Source organism: Chiloscyllium plagiosum, chromosome 13 (genome assembly GCF_004010195.1).
Source record: "Chiloscyllium plagiosum isolate BGI_BamShark_2017 chromosome 13, ASM401019v2, whole genome shotgun sequence".
NCBI classification, from domain to species: Eukaryota; Metazoa; Chordata; class Chondrichthyes; order Orectolobiformes; family Hemiscylliidae; genus Chiloscyllium; species Chiloscyllium plagiosum.
The window spans coordinates 52,598,667-52,617,244 of record NC_057722.1 but is presented as its reverse complement, the minus strand read 5'-3'; the positions used below and the strand labels follow the sequence as shown (position 1 = coordinate 52,617,244).

At 42.1% G+C, this 18,578-nt stretch overlaps 1 protein-coding gene and 1 long non-coding RNA gene across 6 annotated transcripts in view; one reads left to right on the top strand and one right to left on the bottom strand.

Moving 5' to 3' along the window:
• The window catches only part of LOC122556032, a 47,017-nt gene that overhangs the window by 2,928 nt on the left and 25,511 nt on the right, over positions 1-18,578 (bottom strand). For all 3 annotated transcript variants that reach the window (XR_006313440.1, XR_006313438.1, XR_006313439.1), the window contains one exon: positions 18,457-18,577. This is a non-coding gene — a long non-coding RNA (uncharacterized LOC122556032). The remainder of the gene's footprint in view (positions 1-18,456; position 18,578) is intronic.
• Positions 1-18,578, top strand: part of LOC122556030 (UAP56-interacting factor-like) — a 37,812-nt gene that overhangs the window by 7,780 nt on the left and 11,454 nt on the right. The window contains exons 3-6 of one of the 3 annotated variants that reach the window (XM_043702406.1): positions 3,332-3,475; positions 11,927-12,084; positions 16,365-16,477; positions 16,721-16,817. In XM_043702406.1, the coding sequence (XP_043558341.1) occupies positions 3,332-3,475; positions 11,927-12,084; positions 16,365-16,477; positions 16,721-16,817 (512 nt within the window). Of the gene's footprint in view, positions 1-3,331; positions 3,476-11,926; positions 12,085-16,361; positions 16,478-16,720; positions 16,818-18,578 lie in introns of all 3 variants that reach the window. The other 2 variants (XM_043702407.1, XM_043702405.1) reach the window with 2 other exon arrangements.

Below are 18,578 nucleotides of genomic sequence, written 5' to 3'. Positions count from 1 at the left end.
ATATCCTCCGAAGAGGCAGGCATAGCTTGGGCCTATGCGGGTGCCCATGGCTACTCCTTTTGTTTGGAGGAAGTGGGAGGATTGGAAAGAGAAGTTGTTCAGGGTGAGGACCAGTTCAGTCAGTCGAAGGAGGGTGTCAGTGGAAGGGTACTGGTTGGTACGGCGGGAAAGGAAGAAGCGGAGGGCTTTGAGTCCTTCGTGATGGGGGATGGAGGTGTAGAGGGACTGGATGTCCATGGTGAAGATAAGGCGTTGGGGACCGAGGAAGCGAAAATCATGGAGGAGGTGGAGGGCATGGGTGGTGTCCCGAACGTAGGTGGGGAGTTCTTGGACCGTGTCGAGGTATGCAGAGATGAGTTCAGTGGGGCAGGAGCAGGCTGGGACAATGGGTCGGCTGGGGCAGTCAGGTTTGTGGATTTTGGGCAGGAGGTAGAAACAGGCGGTGCGGGGTTGTGGGACTATGAGTTTGGAGGCGGTGGATGGGAGATCCCCTGAGGTGATGAGGTTATGGATGGTCTGGGAGATGATGGTTTGGTGGTGGGAGGTGGGGTCATGGTCAAGGGGGCAGTAGGAGGATGTGTCCGCGAGCTGGTGTTTAGCCTCAGGGGTATAAAGGTCGGTGCGCCAAGCTACTACCACGCCAAACTACTACTACTTCTAAATAGACCTATTTGACTATAACCTGGTATTTGTGATTTTTAACAATATTATCAGAATCAACATAGTAGACCTTTTGTTGCATTCCCTCTCAAGCAAGTTTTGTCTCCACTGGGTGTGGAGACCAAAACTATCAGGTGTAGTCTCACCAAAGCACTGTACAATTAAATTCAGGCTACCTTACTTCTCCAACCAGGCAAAAGTGAGGACTGCAAATGCTGGAAACCAGAGTTTAGGTCAGAGTGGTGCTGGAAAAGCACAGCAGGTCAGGCAGCATCCGAGGAGCAGGAAAATCGACGTTTCGGGCAAAAGTCCTTCATCAGGAATACAGCTTTTGCCCGAAACATCGATTTTTCCTGCTCCTCGGATGCTTACTGACCTGCTGTGCCTTTCCAGCACCACTCTGATCTAAACACTTACTTCTCCAACCTCTTGCCAAAAAAATGCCAACATACTATTTGCTATGCCTGCATATTAGCATTTCCTTTCTTGCACAAGGACATCTAGATCCTGCTCAATGCCAACACTTGTTGGTTTCTTACTCTGAAAATAATTTTATCTATTCCTGTCAAAGCAAATACTTTTTTTTTGAATCTGTTAACGCGTGGCCTATGTCCTTTTTTTTCCTGAAAATTGTCACTTTGCAAATTATCCTCCATGTAATGTAGCTTGCTTTCCCACCGAGTCTTGCATTGTCAGCAAGCATACTACATCTTGTTTGATCCAAGGCCATGATTGCAAATTTGAAAAAGTTGTATTCAAGCATTGATCCTTGCAGCACCCCATAGTAAGGACCTGCTAAGCTGAAAATGACTCATTCTTGTTTACTATTCTCTATCCATATCTCCAATACTTGCTATGCTTTTATACATTGCTTCAAATTGAACATGCAGTATACCATGCTTTTGTAGGCGAAAGTGAGGACTGGAGATGAGTCGCGTGTGTTGTTCTGGAAAAGCACAGCGGGTCAGGCAGCATCTGAGGATTAGGAGAATCGAAGCTTCGGGCAAAAGCCCATGTTTTTGTGTTGACTGTGTACTTGCTTGGAACATGATTGAGTATGGAAATAAGGCATGGCTACAGAATTGTACATGTGCAGACACTATGGTTTCATCATTACCTTTCTTTGGGAGATCACCCTGAGCAGTTTCCTTTCAAATTTGCTCCTCTTCTTTGCATTATAATGTTGAGGTGCTAGTGTTGGACTGGGGTGGACAAAGTTAAAAATCCCACAACACCAGGTTATAGTCCAACAGGTTTATTTGCAAGTACAAGCTTTCGGAGTTCTTTTCCTTGCCAGGTAGCTAGTGGGACAGGATCATAGGACACAGAATTTATAGAAAAAGATCAATGTCATACAACTGATGCAATGTATTGAACAAACCTACATCGCAAAGTGACAATTTGCTGAAAAAACAAAATACATAGTCATGTTAACAGGTGGCAAATGGATTAGTATGAATAAAATTGAAATCATTGCTTTGACAGGAAAAGAGAAACTAATTTTCGAAAAGTGAGAAGCCAGCAAATGTTGGTATTGAGAAAGATCTAGAGGTTCTTGTGCAGTCTAGGTTTGATCAATTGTACCTGATGTGATCTCCTATACATTGGGGAGACAGGATGCCAACTTGCAGATTGTTTCAGAGAACATCTCTGGGGCACCTATACTAACCAACCCCACCGCCTTGTGGCTGAAAACTTTAACTCCCCCACCCGCTCCACCAAGGACATGCAGGTCCTGGGCCTTCTCCATCGCCAAACCCTAACCACCTGACACCTGGAGGAAAAAAGCCTCAGCTTCTTCCTTGGGACCCTCCAACCACACGGGATCAATGTGGATTTCACCATTTTGCCATATCCCCTCCCCTCTCCTTATCCCAGTTCCAACTTTCCAATCTGCCACTGCCCTCTTGAAAGATGGTGGTCCATCTTTCTTACCACCTATCTGCTTCACCTTGTCACTTTCACCCCCACTTTCATCTACCTATCGCATATCCAGCTACACCCCCCCCCCTCCAAAAGCTCCACACCCCTCCATTTATCTCACAGCCCCCTTGGCCCACAGGCCTCATTCTCATTCCAGTGGAGAAACTTCTGTTTAAAAGGTCTCATCCCAACTGTTGCTGAAAGTGTTCAGATATTCTCAATCAGCAAACCAGAATGTTGAAATATAAATCTGTAAGTATTTTACATTTCTATTACTTGTATTCTGGATCTGGAGAACAAACCTTTTGGCTTTGACCACAATTTGAATGTCTTTTTTTTTACTTTCTCAATTTTTTTCTACTTTCTCAATTTTTTTCTTCACTTTTCCTGAAGGTACTGATTGTTATGAAAATGATTCCTTTTGCATCAGTGCATGCCCCCTATGTTGCCATTTGTGTTATGGAAACTTTAACCATTTCCCTGGCTACTTCAATTTTGGGAGGTACCACAGCCAATGCTGTCCTTGCTTGACAATCACTGTTGTGTTTTTAGCTGGGACAGGAACTTCAGTAGCTCATCTCTCCCTTCCCAGTTTTGAACACAGCAGCTGTTTGCAGTATCCCCTCTGATACTCTTATAACTTGATTTTAAGACAGCTGCTGTAACTTAGTTTGTGTTTTCAAAATTTTTTTTCCATTGGATATAACCTACTTTCAAAGCATCCTTTGACTTTGTTATGGTTCAACAGATGATATAATTAAATTGAATAAACAACAGCGGAATGTAAAGAAACCTCTGCCACTGAAGGGAAAACGGGCATTAAATGGATCTCTCCAATTCAAAATGCAACAGAAGAGATCAAGCAGTTGGAGTGGAATGCCACAACGATTTGGTAAGTTTAGAACTTGTGAAGTTCCTGTTCAGTCCAGAGTATGTTTTGTCATAAACAAATGTCTCAGTAAGCTGAACAGTTCCTGGAATGCTGGAGCATGCATGAGTTAACCAAAATTGGAAACTTGGTCATTTGGTAGCCTTCTTTCAATGTTAGTTATTCTGTCTAAAGTTGAAGTATGTATAATTTATGTCTGGGTTATGTCATGTCTTCCTTACATGTAATCTCTTTGTGTCAATGCTCCTTTTAATTCAGTGATGAAAAAAATTAAAAGGTATTTTAAACAGTGTCTATGAGTAAATAAAAATAATTATACTATCAGCTCGTTGAAGTTAGCTAACTCATTTGGCATTGGTCTAATTTCCATGCTGGCTATAGAAACTTATGAAGGCCCGCCTACTTTCCTTGCCCCAGAATTATATGAATTGCTGCCCCTTAAGCTGTACATTTTGTCCCTAAGCGCTATGATTAATTATCAAAACATTCACTTTTAAAATCTTTGCTAAGAGTTCATGTCAGTAACTTAACTGCCCAATTAAAAATAATTCCAGGTTTATTCGTGGGTTTTTTTTGTTTGCTTACATTTACCAGCCCAGATGTCACAGTTTTAAAGTTTACCAGTTAGCCTTGGGTGAGAGGAGTTTGAAAAAGCAAACCTGTCCTGCCCATAACCATTGTTCACTCCTGGAAGGTGCATACCGTACATGGACATTAGGTGAGCTTAGAGTACTAGTTAACTGTAATGATCTGGATGGATAAATAGGCTGTGGAAGCTATTAAGTCTTGGGTTTGAAAGGACTGTGTTGAGAATTATTGAAAGGTTCCTGCCATTCATCCAATTGGTATTTTGTATGATTTGAATATGTGGGGATGAAGAAGAACATTTGTGGTTGACAAGGTTAAATCTGGATTAGTTAACTATTAAAAGTGTATTTTAAACTTGTGGCCTTGAGGCATTTCCTTTGACTTGCTCTCAAGGCATCAGAACATAGAATGTTAAAGCGCAGTACAGGCCTTTTGTCCCACGATGTTGCACCGACCTGTGAAAATAATTTGATGCCTGTCTAACCTACACCGTCCCATTATTACCATATGTTTGCTCAATGCCCATTTAAATGCCCTTAACATCGGCGAGTCTAACACTGTTGCAGACAGGCCATTCCATGCCCCCACTATTGAATGAAGAAATTACCCCTAATATCTGCCCTAAATCTATCACCCCTCAATTTAAAGCTATGTCCCCTTGTGTTAGCCTTCACCATCCGAGGAAAAAGGCTCTCACTGTCCACCTATCTGACCCTCTGATTATCTTATACATCTCAATTGAGTCACCTCTCAACTTTCTTCTCTCCAATGAAAACAGTCTCAATTCCCTCAGCCTTTCTTCGTAGGATCTCCCTTCCATACCAGACAACGTCCTAGTAAATCTCCTCTGAACTCTTTTTCCCAAGCTTCCATCACTGTACGAAATACTCCAGGTGCAGCCTTATCAGTGTCTTGTCGAGCTGAAGCATGACCTTGTGGCTCCGAAACTCAATACCCCTAACAATGAATGCCAACACACCATCTACCTTCTTAACAGCCCTATCAACCTAGGTGGCAACTTCGGGGATTTATGCACCTGGACAGAGATCTCTCTGTTCATCTACACTGCCAAGAATGTTACCATTAGTCCAGTACTCAGCATTCCTGTTATTTTGTCTGAAGTGAACCACCTCACACTTTTCCGCATTAAACTGCATTTGCCACTTCTCAGCCCAGGTCTGCATCTTATCTATGTCCCTGTGTAACCCACAACATCCTTCAGTACTATCCACAACTCTACCTTCCTTAGTGTCATCCGCAAATTTACTAACCCATCCTACTATGCCCACATCCAGTTCATGCATAAAAATGACAAACAGCAGTGGCCCGAAAACAGATTTTTGCAACACACCACTGGTAACTGAGCTCCAGGGTGAACATTTCCCATCAACCCCCACCCTCTGTTCTTCTTTCAGCTAGCCAATTTCTGATCTAAACCACTAAATTATCTCCAATCCTGAAACTCTGTATTTTGTGCAAAAAGGTAAAAACAATGACTGCAGATGCTGGAAACCAGATTCTGGATTAGTGGTGCTGGAAGAGCACAGCAGTTCAGGCAGCATCCAAGGAGCAGCGAAATCGACGTTTCGGGCAAAAGCCCTTCATCAGGAATAAAGGCAGTGAGCTTGAAGCGTGGAGAGATAAGCTAGAGGAGGATGGGGAGAAAGTAACATAGAGTACAATAGGTGAGGGGGGGAGGGGATGAAGGTGATAGGTCAGGGAGGAGAGGGTGGAGTGGATAGGTGGAAAAGGAGATAGGCAGGTAGGGGACTGTGCTGAGCTGGAAGTTTGGAACTGGGGTGAGGTTGGGGAACGGGAAATGAGGAAACTGTTGAAGTCCACATTGATTCCCTGGGGTTGAAGTGTTCCGAGGTGGAAGATGAAGTGTTCTTCCTCCAGGCGTCTGGTGGTGAGGGAGCGGCGGTGAAGGAGGCCCAGGACCTCCATGTCCTCGGCAGAGTGGGAGGGGGAGTTGAAATGTTGGACCATGGGGCGGTGTGGTTGATTGGTGCGGGTGTCCTGGAATTGTCCCCTAAAGCGCTCTGCTAGGAGGCACCCAGTCTCCCCAATGTAGAGGAGACCGCATCGGGAGCAACGTATACAATAAATGATATTAGTGGATGTGCAAGTAAAACTTTGATGGGTGTGGAAGGCTCCTTTAGGGCCTTGGATAGAGGTGAGGGAGGAGGTTTGGGCGCAGGTTTTACAGTTCCTGCAGTGGCAGGGGAAAGTGCCAGGATGGGAGGGTGGGTTGTAGCGTACTGTGTGGAACCTTAACAAATGCCTTACTGAAGTCCATATACACCTCATCGACCGCTTTACCTTCATCCATCTGTTTTGTCACCTTCTCGAAGAACTCAAAGGTTAGTGAGGCACAACCTACCCTTGACAAAATCATTGTAGAGGGAGGAGGAGAGCTTCTTCAAGGAAGACATCCTTGCAAGAGAATTCGCAGTAGGTTAAAATCAACTAGGAGAAAGTGAGGACTGCAGCAACACATTTGTAAGCTCTGATCCCCATCATCTGCAGTCCTCACTTTCTCCTCCTTGACAAAATCATGTTGACTATCCCAAATGAAATTTATTCCTTTCCAGATGATTATAAATCCTTTTCCAACAGCTTACCCACAATCGAAGTAAGGCTCACTGGCCTATAATTACCAGGGTTGTCCTGACTCCCCTTTTTAAACAAGGGAACAACATTTGCTATCCTCCAGTCTTCTGGCACTACTCCTGTTGACAATGATGACATAAAGATCAAAGCAAAAAGCTCTGCAGTTATCTCCCTGGCTTCCCAGAGAATCTGAGGATAAATCCCATCCGGCCCTGGGCTCTTATCTATTCAAAATTGCTAAAACTTCGTCTTTGCCAATCTCAATCCCATCTAATCCCTTCCTGGCTCCTCTTAGCGCTCTCTTTAGATCTATTCTGGCTAATTTATAATTCTCAAGCACCCTATCTGAGCCTTCACGCCTCATCCTCACATAAGCCTTGTTCTTCCTCTTGACAAGACTTCAACTTCTTTAGTAAACCATGGCTTCTTCTCTCCACAACTCCATCCCTGCCTGACAGGTGTATACTTAGCAAGGACTCACAGTATTTGTTTCTTGAATGCGCTCCACATTTCAAGTGTGTCCATCCCTTGCTGTTTCCTTTCCCATCCTATACATCCTAAATCTTGCCTAATCACACCATAATTGCCTTTCCCCTAGTTATACCTCTTTCCCTGCGGTATATACCTATCCCGGCCCATTGGTATTGTAAACGTAGTTATGGTCACTATCGCCAAAGTGCTCACCAACCTCCAATCTAACACCTGGCTGTGTTCATGCCACAGTACCAAATCCAATATGGCATCCCACTTTGTTGGCCTATCCACATACTGTGTCAGGAAACCCTCCTGCACACATTGAACAAAAACTCACCCATCAAACTATTTGAACTATAGTATTCTCAGTCAATATTGGGAAGTTAAAGTCACCCAAAATAACTACAATTCGGAGGCCTATACAATACTTCCAACAGGGTGACCTCTCCTTTCCTGTTTCTAACCTCAGCCCAAACTACCTCAGTGGATGAGTCCTCAAACATTCTCTCAGCCGTTGTAACACTACCTTTCATTAACAATGCCACACACCTGCCTCTTTTACCATCATCTCTGTTCCTGCTGAAACATCTAAATCCTGGATGTGCAACAACCATTCTTGTCCCTGCTCTGAAATGGCCAAAACATCAAAATCCCAGGCACCAACCCATGCTGCAAATTTACCCACCTTATTCCGGATGTTCCTGGCATTGAAGTACACTCATTTGAAACCAACATCCTGGTTATCGGTGCCTTCTTGCGATCTTGTAAACCTATCCCTGACCTCACTACCCTCAACCTCCTGTACACTGGAACTACAATTCAGGTTCCCCCCAACCACCACCACCAAAGTGCATCAGCAAATCCTCCTCCTCCCCTCCCAGGATATTGGTACCCCTCTGGTTCAGGTGAAGACCCATCCTGTTTGTAGAGGTCCGATCTTCCCCAGAAAAAGCTCCATTTATCCAAGGATCCAAAACCGTCCCTTGTGCACCATCCCTGCAGCCATGTGTTCAGTTCTGCTCTGTCCCTGTTCCTAGCTTCAGTAGCACGTGGCATGGGCAACAAACAAGAGATCTCAACTCTGTTCTAGTTCTAAGCTTCCACCCGAGCTCCCTGAATTTCTGTCTTAGGTAGGAAGAAAGGTGGGAATCTATGTCGGTTGGTGCCTATATGGACCATGACTTGGGGCTGCTTCCCCTCCCCTTCAAGGATCCTGAAAACATGAACAGAGACGTCACGACCCCAGACACCTGGGAGGCAACAAACCTTCTGAGTCTCTCTCGTTCCCACAAAACCTCCTAGCTGTCACCCTAACTATGGAGTCCCCAGTGACGAAAGCTCTGGTCCTCTTCTCCATTCCCTTCTGAGCAGCAGGGACAGAGTGTGTGTCGGAGACTTGTGCCCCATCGCTTACCCCTGGTAGGTTGGTCTCTTCCCCGACCCCCCCCCCAAAAACAGTATCCAAAACAGTATACTTTTGGTTGAGGGGAACCACCACAAGAAATCCCTCCACTGCCTGCCGGTTTGCTTTCCTACCCCTGACAGTAACCCATCTACCTTCTTCACGTGGCTGTGGCGTAACTACCTTCCTGTAACTCCTCTTAATAACCCCCTCCACCTCCAAATGATCCAAAGTTCATCTAGCTCCTGCTCCACCATTCTTTGTATAGAAGGAATAAAAAAAAGTAAGTTTGAAGAATAGTATTATGACATTGTTAAACATGAACTCTGCATATTCTACAGATGTTGACAGACTGCTGAGTTTTTCCAAAACTTTGTTTTTATTTCACATCTCCAGCCGCCAAACTGTTTTGCTTTTATCTGATTGTGGTGATGTTGGTTTTCAAGTGTCATGATTAAAGTTGCTGTATCACTGGAATATTGCATTGTTTTGAGCTTTTTTTCAAGTTTTGAGATTAGCTTGGGTGACAAACCTTTACTTGACAAATGGGGCATTCAGGAAGAAATGTGTTGGTTGGGCTAATAACGTCTTGCATGGTAACCTAGTTCTTTAAAAGATTGTTAATAAAACACCACTCACTTTCAGGGATTATTATGTAAGCAAGCTGACTGGGAACTTTGCAATTTTTTAAAAAAGCAAAATGTGAACAAGTTACTTGTAGGTGATTATATTTCTGTGTGTGTGGTTTTATATTCAGGCAGTTTGATTTAGAACAAGTTGGCTGCAGGAAATTAATTTTAGTTCCTGTATGCAGGCCAAAAGCATTTGAAACTTGTAATAATTGAAGGACTCAATTAACATTGCATAGGGTTCTACAATGCTACATGTAAGAACTCTTGCTGTCTTCCTCCATTTCTCTTTTCCTTTCCTTCCTAACTTGGCTACCCAAAGTTTTAAAGAACACTCCATAGTTTATACAACAACTGAATTCTGACCAGAGGTGAATAGACTTGTAGTACTATAATATCTGTGTTGAACAGGGAGTTGATAGCCATGTGGCCATTTGAGATTTGAAATACCAACCTTGCCAGAAGTCAGTGGAAGGTCCAAGAAACCTTGTACCTTAGGTGTGTAGAAGGAAATTTGAATTAATAAATTACATTTAGAGTTTCAGTAATTGTGTTCAGTGCACTTTTTAATTTATTTCATGTAACTGACTATTTAAGATGGTGTAGTTATTAGTATTCATGGTTTTTTTTGTGTCGTAAAATTCTTTTAGTTTAAGTAGTGAACTTTGTGACCTTATTCTTTTTAGTAAATAAGGTTTTTGGATGTCTAGAAAAGAAAAAAAGTTACTGACCTTTCCTGGGAGTATAACATGACCTCATCATTTAGATGTTTAGGGATTTTTAATTGTCTTGATAATCTTGGGTCTACATATGAGTCTGCTACAGAATAGACAGAATTGATGTAAATTCATTTGGTCAATTAAAATGAGTGTGTGCAGTCATAAGTCAGTTCCAATTTACTTTGGTCCACAGCATCAAACTACAGACATTTGGTTCACATTGATCGTTCTTATTTTAAAAAAAAAATCAGATGTTGGGATATATGAGAAGTAAATTCTCAAAGTGAGGCATTTTGTTGATCCTAAATCATCAGATCAGCATATCAGAGTCATACAACACGGAAACAGATCCTTTGGTCCAACCAGTCCATGCTATACGTAATCCCAAACTAAACCAGTCATACTTACCCTCTTCTGGCCCATATCTCTCCAAACATTTCTTATTCATGTATTTACTTAAATAACTTTTAAAGGTTGTAACTGTGCCCACATCTGCCACTTCCTCAAAGTTCATTTAACATGTGAACCACCCTCTCTGTAAAAAGTTCGACCCTCGTGTCTTTTTAAAATATTTCTCCTCTCACATTAAAAATATGCCCCCTAGTCTTGAAATCCCCCATCCTAGGGAAAAGACATCTACCATTAACCCTCATGATTTTATAAACGTCTGAGGTCACCTTTTGACCTCCTACGTTTTAGTGCAAAAGTTCCCAGCCTATCCAGCCTTTCTTTGTAACTCAAACCTTTGATTCACAGCAATATCCTGGTAAATCTTTTCTGAACCCTCTCTAGCTTAATAATATCCTTCCTGTAACTGGGTGGCAAGAACTGAACACAGTACTCCAGAAGAGGCCTCACCAATATCCTGTACAATCTCAACATGGCTTCCCAACTCCTAAACTCATAGGAGTGAGCAACAAAAGCAAGTGTGCTAAATGCTTGTCTAACCACCCTGTCCATGTGACACAAATTGCAAAGAATAATGTACCTCAACCCCCTAGGTCTTTCTGCTCTATGACACGATCCAAGGCCCTACCGTTAATTGTATGAGTCCTGTCTCGTTTGTTGCAACAAAATACAATATCTTGCAATTATCCAAATTGAATTTCATCTGCCATTTTTCAGCCCATTGACCCATTTGATTGTGATCCCTTTGTAATCTTAGAATCCTGTTCACTGTCTACTGTCACCAATTTTAGTGTCAGCTGCAAACTTATTAACCATGCCTTCTATATTCTCATCCAAATCATTTACATAAATGACAAACCAAAGACAGCGCAGACCCAATCCCTGTAGAACACTGGTGATGACAGACTTCCAATCCGAAAAGCAACCCTCCACCACCACTCTATCTCTTGCCATTATGTATTGGCCAATTATGTATCCAATTGACAAACTCACCTTGAATCCCATGTGACCGAACTTTACTAATTAATCTGCCATGGACAGCCTTGTCAAAGGCTTTACCAAAGTCCAAGTAAATAACGTCTACTGCTCTGTCCTCATTAATCTTTTTGGTCACTTCCTCAAAAAACTCAATCAAGATTGTGAGACACTTTTCCTTGCACAAAACCATACTGACTATTCCTAATCAATGTTTGCCTTTCTAAATGTTCATAAATGCTGTCTTTTAGAAACCCCTCCAACTACTTAGGCTCAACTGAAGTCAGATTCTCAGGTCTGTAGTTCCCTAGTTTCTCCTTGCACCCCTTAAACAAAGGCACATCATTGGCCACCACCTAGTCATCAGGCATCTCACCTGTAGTCATGGATGACATAAATATTTCTGCAAGGAGCCTTGCAATTTACTCCCTTACTTCTCACAATGTTCTAGAATACATTAGGTCAGGTACTGCAGATTTAGCCATTTTTATATTCTTGTAAGACCTTCAGAACTTTCTCTTTAGTAATTGAACTGTTTTTGAAATATCAGTATTTATCCCAAGAGGTCTTCACATGTCATAAATAGCTGAGTCTAATGAGCAATAATGAAATGTTTGAATAAGCAATTGTTTCATAAACCATGCAGGAACAGCTGTAAATAAACCGGTACCTGTGGGAAAGAGGAGAAGTTCTGGTCCATGGCGGAGACGGTTTCATGGTATAATAACTGGCCTGGCAGCAAAGAAGGCTTTAATGCTACGGAAGTGGATCAACCCACTAAATAGGGTGGCACCAAGTCGGAAGGTAACTTACGTAGGGTTTCATTGCTTTGCATTTGCTGTTTATGATCCATTCATTTGTTTAGAACAATTATTTGTGCAATAAATGATTGGTTGTGACTGAAATCAAAGTGAGTGGTAAACAACATATTTCTCCTTCCACCAGATGATGGGTAGTTATCCCTTCAAATTTAGAAGTATTGTATGTTCTACTTTGCTCCAGAATAAAATCATGAGGAAAGCTAGTGTGCTTCCAGTTAAACCTATTGGACTATAACCTGGTGTTTGTGTGATGTTTAACTAAAATCATGAGGGGCATTGATAGGATAAATAGACGAGGTCTCTTCCCTGGGGTAGGGGAGTCCAGAACTAGAGGGCATAGATTTGGGTTGAGAGGGGAAGGATATAAAAGTGACCGAAGGGGCAAACTTTTCACGCAGAGGGTGGTGCGTGTATGGAATGAGCTGCCAGAGGAAGTGGAGAAGGCTGGTACAATTACAGCATTTAAAAGGCATCTGGAGAGGTATATGAATAGGGAGGGTTGAGAGGGATATGGGCTAAGTACTGGCAAATGGGACTAGATTAGGTTAGTATATCTTGTCAGCATGGACGAATTGGACTGAAGGGTCTGTTTCCATGCTGTACATCTCTGACTCTATGAATCTATCTAATCTTTAAATTGGTTTAGTCTTTTTAAAATCAATTTGGTTTGAAAATTCCTGATGAGTTGGTCATAGGAAACTCACTGATAAAGCTATAAGAACCACTTGTGTTTTTTTTTCAGTTGTCACCTTGTTTGACCTCAAATTTAGAATGACAGCACTTAGACAAAATACTTTTTCGTTAATTAATTGCTTAAAAATTATGAAACCAGGTTATAGTCCAACAGGTTTATTTGGAAGTACAAGCTTTTGGAGTGCTGCTCCTTCATCAGGTTGCTAGCGAAATAGGATAATAGGACACAGAATTTCGAGCAAAAGATTGTAGTATCATACACTGATGCGATATATTGAACAAACCTAGATTGCTGTTAAGTCTTTCATCTTTTAGTATGGGTTGCCGGTTTCAATTCATTAATATCTAAGTCCCAGAACTTGTTTCAAGTCACAAACCAGAGATAACTTAAGGTGAGATCTCAGCTCAGACGATGCATTAAAGGTGTGAGGTTAGAGTATGTATTTCAATCTTCAGTCAGACTATTCTATTTCTAAAGTAGGAATTTATAAAATGTCACATGGATTATAAAAAATATTGACTGCTGACAGATTGTGTGCGCTTTTTGAGCAAAATAGAATGTATCTGCAAATGCAAATTCACTCCATAGACTTGAGCATGAGTGTGCTTCATTGTGTGTGTGCATGAGTGTGATGGAGTATATGCCTGTGGGGTGGATGAGGGTTTGTGTGTATGTGCCTGAGAGAGAGCATGTGTATGAGAGAGAGTCTGCTTGAGTATGTGTGCTTGTGTGCGAGAGTGTGTAGTGTAGTGGGGTCACCTGCAGTGTGACGTTAACCCAAGATCCTGGTTGAGGCCATCCTCATGGGTACCGAACTTGGCTATCAGCTACATTACATTGTACACTCTCTTAAATACTCAAACTCTCTCACCCTCACACACACTCTCACGCTCTCATGGTCACCACCACCACATTTGCCCCATGTGCACACCCTCTCTCAGGCATACACTCCATCACACTCATGCACATACTCTATCAAGCACATGCGCGCGCGCACACACACACACTTTCACTGTCTCCCTCTTTCCCACACACACACGCGCTCTCTCGCTCTTCACCCACCCCCCACCATGGGATAAATTTGTATTTGCAGATACATTCTCTATTCAAAAAGCGCACAATCTGAAGGCAGTCAATACTTCTTATAATCCATGTGACATTTTATAAATTCCTTCTTTGGAAATAGAACCAGTCTGACTTAAGAATGGAATACATACAAACTCTAACCTCACACCTTTAATGCATTGTCTGAGCTGAGATCTCACTTTTTTAAACTTAAGGTTTTATCTCAGGAATGTGACTTGAAAGAAGTTCTGGAATTTACATATCAATGAATCAAAACCTGCAACCCATTCTAAAATATGGAAGACTTAACAGCAATCTAGGTTTGTTCAATATATCGCATCAGTGCCTGACACTATGATCTTTTGCTAAAGATTCTGTGTACAGGGGAACCTCGATTTATCCAAACGAGATGGGCGGGCACTATTTTGTTCGGATAATTGATTATTCGGTTAATCAATTCAATGCCTTTGCTGTGGGGCTCGGAGTTTTCTATTAAGTCTGCTCTTTGTTTGGGCGACTAGCAGTAGCGCACGCGAGCCCCAACCCCCTCCAACACCGCCCCTCCACCTGCTTCCTAACCCCATCCAACACCGCCCCTCCACCTGTTCCCCAACCGTCCAATACCTCTCTCCACCTGCTCTTCAACCGTCCAATACCGCCCTTCCACCTGCTCCCCCCCCGCCCGAACCCCCAAACCCTCCACCCACACCCCAGCCCCCTCTCCGGGGCAGCCAGACTGGACACCAACAACAAGACTGCTGCTGCTACTGCCACTGCCTTTTGGGGGGTGAGTCTCCAAATAGAGCATGTGCGCATGCACATGCATACACACTTTTTGACAATTTCCACCTCTGCCCTGTACAGGACAATGTTAGAGAGATTATCTGGGGAAGGGGGGAGCGGTTTCGGGTACACGTCTGTAGAACTGCAGGGAAAGTGTGGGAAGAGAGAGGGAGGGGGTGGGAGGTCAGTCATTTAGAGACGGTGCCTGCGCTCCTATCAGTCTGGGACTGTTCTCGGCAGCACTTTTAATCATTTTATACAAAAGATGCGATCAGTGTTGGATACACATCTTTTATGTAATGTTTCTCTCGGAACCTTGAAATCTCCTTTGGATAATTCGATTTTCTGATAATTGGTATCTGGATTATTGAGGTTCCTCTGTACTATGGTCCTACTCTGCTAGAAACCTGATGATGGAGCAGTGCTCCAAAAGCTAGTGCTTCCAAATAAACCTGTTGGACTATAACCTGGTGTTGTGATTTTTCAACTTTGTCCACCCCAGTCCAACAGCGGCACCTCCACGCTGTGACTAATTAATTGCATTCAGTTAGTAAGAGATGCAGTTGCCATTTGAGATGATCCTGCATAGTTGATGGGGAATATTAAAGAAAAAGAGTTTGTAGCTGTCAAAAGTTTAAATTTTAGATGTCCAGCATGTTGCCTGTTTGTCTCCTTGCTGTAGTACAGTTGCACAAAAATGCTAGACACTTTGTCTAGATGTGTCATGCAGTCTGCTCATACTGAGACATTCAAGACAAAACTGATTCTTTCTTGCCTATTTTCCATGACCTTTGCTTCACAGCCATGGTGGTTTAAGAATTATTTGAGTGGGAACCTAAGCTGATTTGGTTCTATTTTCGCCATGTCTTTTTTTTAATGGGTGCTAATCCCAATTGTGGAATATTTAGTGTTTTGTATAATTCTGATGGTGCACTGTTTGGAAGGAAAAATTATGTTTATAGGCTCTACTGAACTTATGACGCAGGTTTAAATCAGTCCTTGGGATGTGGATGCTGATTTTATTTGCTAGCTGTTAAGATTGGTGTTTATTGCTCATCCTTAGCTGTCCTAAGAATGTTAAGGAGTTTTTATTTTTGAGTGATATTTGTTGGGCTACTTCAGAAGGTAGTTAAATCAATCACATTGATGTAAGACTGAAGTGTCACAAATGGACTATATAGATTTAAATATGGCAGTCTCTATTCCAAATAACCTGCTTTCATGTGAAATTTTCGCTACCTCAAAATGTCTCCGTGTCAATTAGTGAATGAGTTCCCTTTTTATAGCAGTCCAACAGTATATGGATCACTAATCTAGTGGCATAATCATTGCATTGCTATATGCAATAGTAATTTGTTGTACTAAAATAAATCGGTGTAAAAAGAGAACAAAATGAAACATATAGGAAATAGCTGCAAGTTATCAATGCAAAAATAAACTTTTCACATTAAGCATTCTTAAAAGACACATTTTAATCTAAGGTAGGGACAAGTTATTGATCTAATAGATATAAGCAAGTTGAAATTAAACCAATTACAATATGACGAAAATGTTGATTTGGAGATACACAATCAAATATGTGTAAATTGGTGCATTTTGATGTGAGGTTTGATTGATAAGATATCTGATTTCATCTCTCTCCTCTCCTCCCTTCACACTCCCTATCCTCTCCTCTAGGCTGTCTGTATTTGGTGTTGATTTCTTCTAAATGATTTCAGCAGGCTGGACAGAGATCAAGAGCTCCACTCCAGAGTACCACATCAGTTCTGAGACAGAATGAAGAACAATGGAGATGCATGCCAACGCTGAAGCATTCAGTCCAGCTGAAGAGCAGGTGAGGAGATAATTGACAGTGCCATGTTTAGGGAGGCACTGTTTAACAGTGGAGCATAAAGGCTAAAGTAATTCTTGCATATTGGGACCACAAATGTTCCTGCAACTGAAGAGTTGCAGACAAATGATGAAAACTACTTGAAATAATTACATTTCAATAAGACTCAAGTAAACACTATTTAGATTCTTCATTCTCAAACAACATGTCCTTGCATCATAATCCTTCATGCCATATGATTTTCAGGAACCCAGTGCAAACCAATTCTTACAGGACTCCAGTAAAGATACAGCAAAACAAAGAGGTGCGACAAGCTACATTTCTTTTCAGAAGAGGCTTAAAGGTATGGAAAGATTCACCTGAAAGAAATAGCTCATCATTTCCATTTCAGAAAATCTGTTGTGTTCATTAAGTGTGATTACTATGAATATATATTGATAATAAAGACAATCACTGTTGTGATGATGCTGTAACTTGAAGAGGTTATTTTGTCCTGGTTTCTTTTTAAGAGTGACATTGAACAAGAGGTGCAGAGCATAACTAGTTATGACCACTTGAGTAAGCAGCTTGGGAGACCTTGTTTTTTTTAAAAACAGCCTGAATGGGTGTGGCCAGCTTTCTCAGATTAGGATTTTTGAGGTTTGGTTTTTCAGTAGCATCAGCAGTTATGTGGGTCTCAACAGAGTTGGGAAGTTTTAGTGAATATCTCCTGGATTGGAGAACTGCATGGGAGAATCTGTCTGAACTTTCCTTTTTTTTGTCAAGGCATATGTTTATTGGAACAAGGAATTAGTAAAAATTACTGTATCTATTACGTTAAGTTTTTCAATAGAGTTGTAGTTCTAAATTCCTCTTTCTTTGGTTATATTTTAACTTAGAGTGTTTAAATAAATTTTGTTTTGCTTAATGTTGAGTAGCTTGATCAGGAACAGACACTTGACATTTGCCTATAAGATAAGGTTAGGGTCTAGGCTATCTTTTTAGAATATTTTCAGGGTGTCTGGTTGGGTCTCAATTTAAGCAGAGTCTTAGGAATGTAATATTGTAAGATACAAGCTTAGGGTCCCAAAACTTCAGAGTTTGTCTTTCCTCTGATGGACTCTCTGTTGCCTATGTTACTTCGAGTCAGAGAGATGTACAGCATGGAAACAGACCCTTCAGTCCAACTCGTCCATGTCAACCAGACATCATAAATTAGTCTGTTCCTATTTGTCAGCCCAAATCCCTCTAAACCCCTCCTATTCATATACCCATCCAGATGCCTTTGAAATGTTGCAGCTGTACCAGCCTCCACCACTTCCTCTGGCAGCACATTCCTTACATGCACCACCCTCTGCATGAAAAAGTTGCCCCCTAGGCCCCTTTTTAAATCTCTTCCCTCTCACCTTAAACCTATGCCCTCTAGTTTTGAACACCCCTACCCTGGGGACAAGACCTTGTCTATTCACCCTAACTTTCCCTCCGATGCTCCAGGGAAAATGGCCCCAGTCTATTCCACCTCTCCCTAAAGCTCAACATCCTTGTAAATCTTTTCTGAACCCTTTCAAGTTTCACAACATCCTTCCTACAGCAGGGAGACCAGAATTGCATGCTGTATTCCAATAATGGCTTAACCAATGTCCTGTACAGCCACAACATGATCTCCCAACTCCTATGCTCAATACACTGACCAGTACAGGCAAGCCTATCAAACGCCTTCTTCACTATCCTATCTGCTTATGACTCCACTTTCAAGAAACTATGAACCTGCACTCCAAGGTCTCTTTGTTTAGTAACACTCCCCAGGACCTTACCATTAAGTGTTTCAGTCCTGCCCTGAGTGGTTTTTCCAAAATGAAGCACTTCACATTCGTCAAAATTAAGTTCCATCTGCCGCTCTTTGCCCCGTTGGCCCATCTGATCAAGATCCCATTGTACTCTGAGGTAACCTCCTTCGCTGTCCACCACACCTCCAGTTTGATGTCATCTGCAAACCTACTTACCATACTTCATATTCAGATCAGTTATTTAATGACGAAATGCAGTGGACCCAGAACCGATCCTTGTGGCACACTGCTGGTCACAGGCCTCCAGTTGAAAAGCAACATTCCCTCTGTCTTCTACC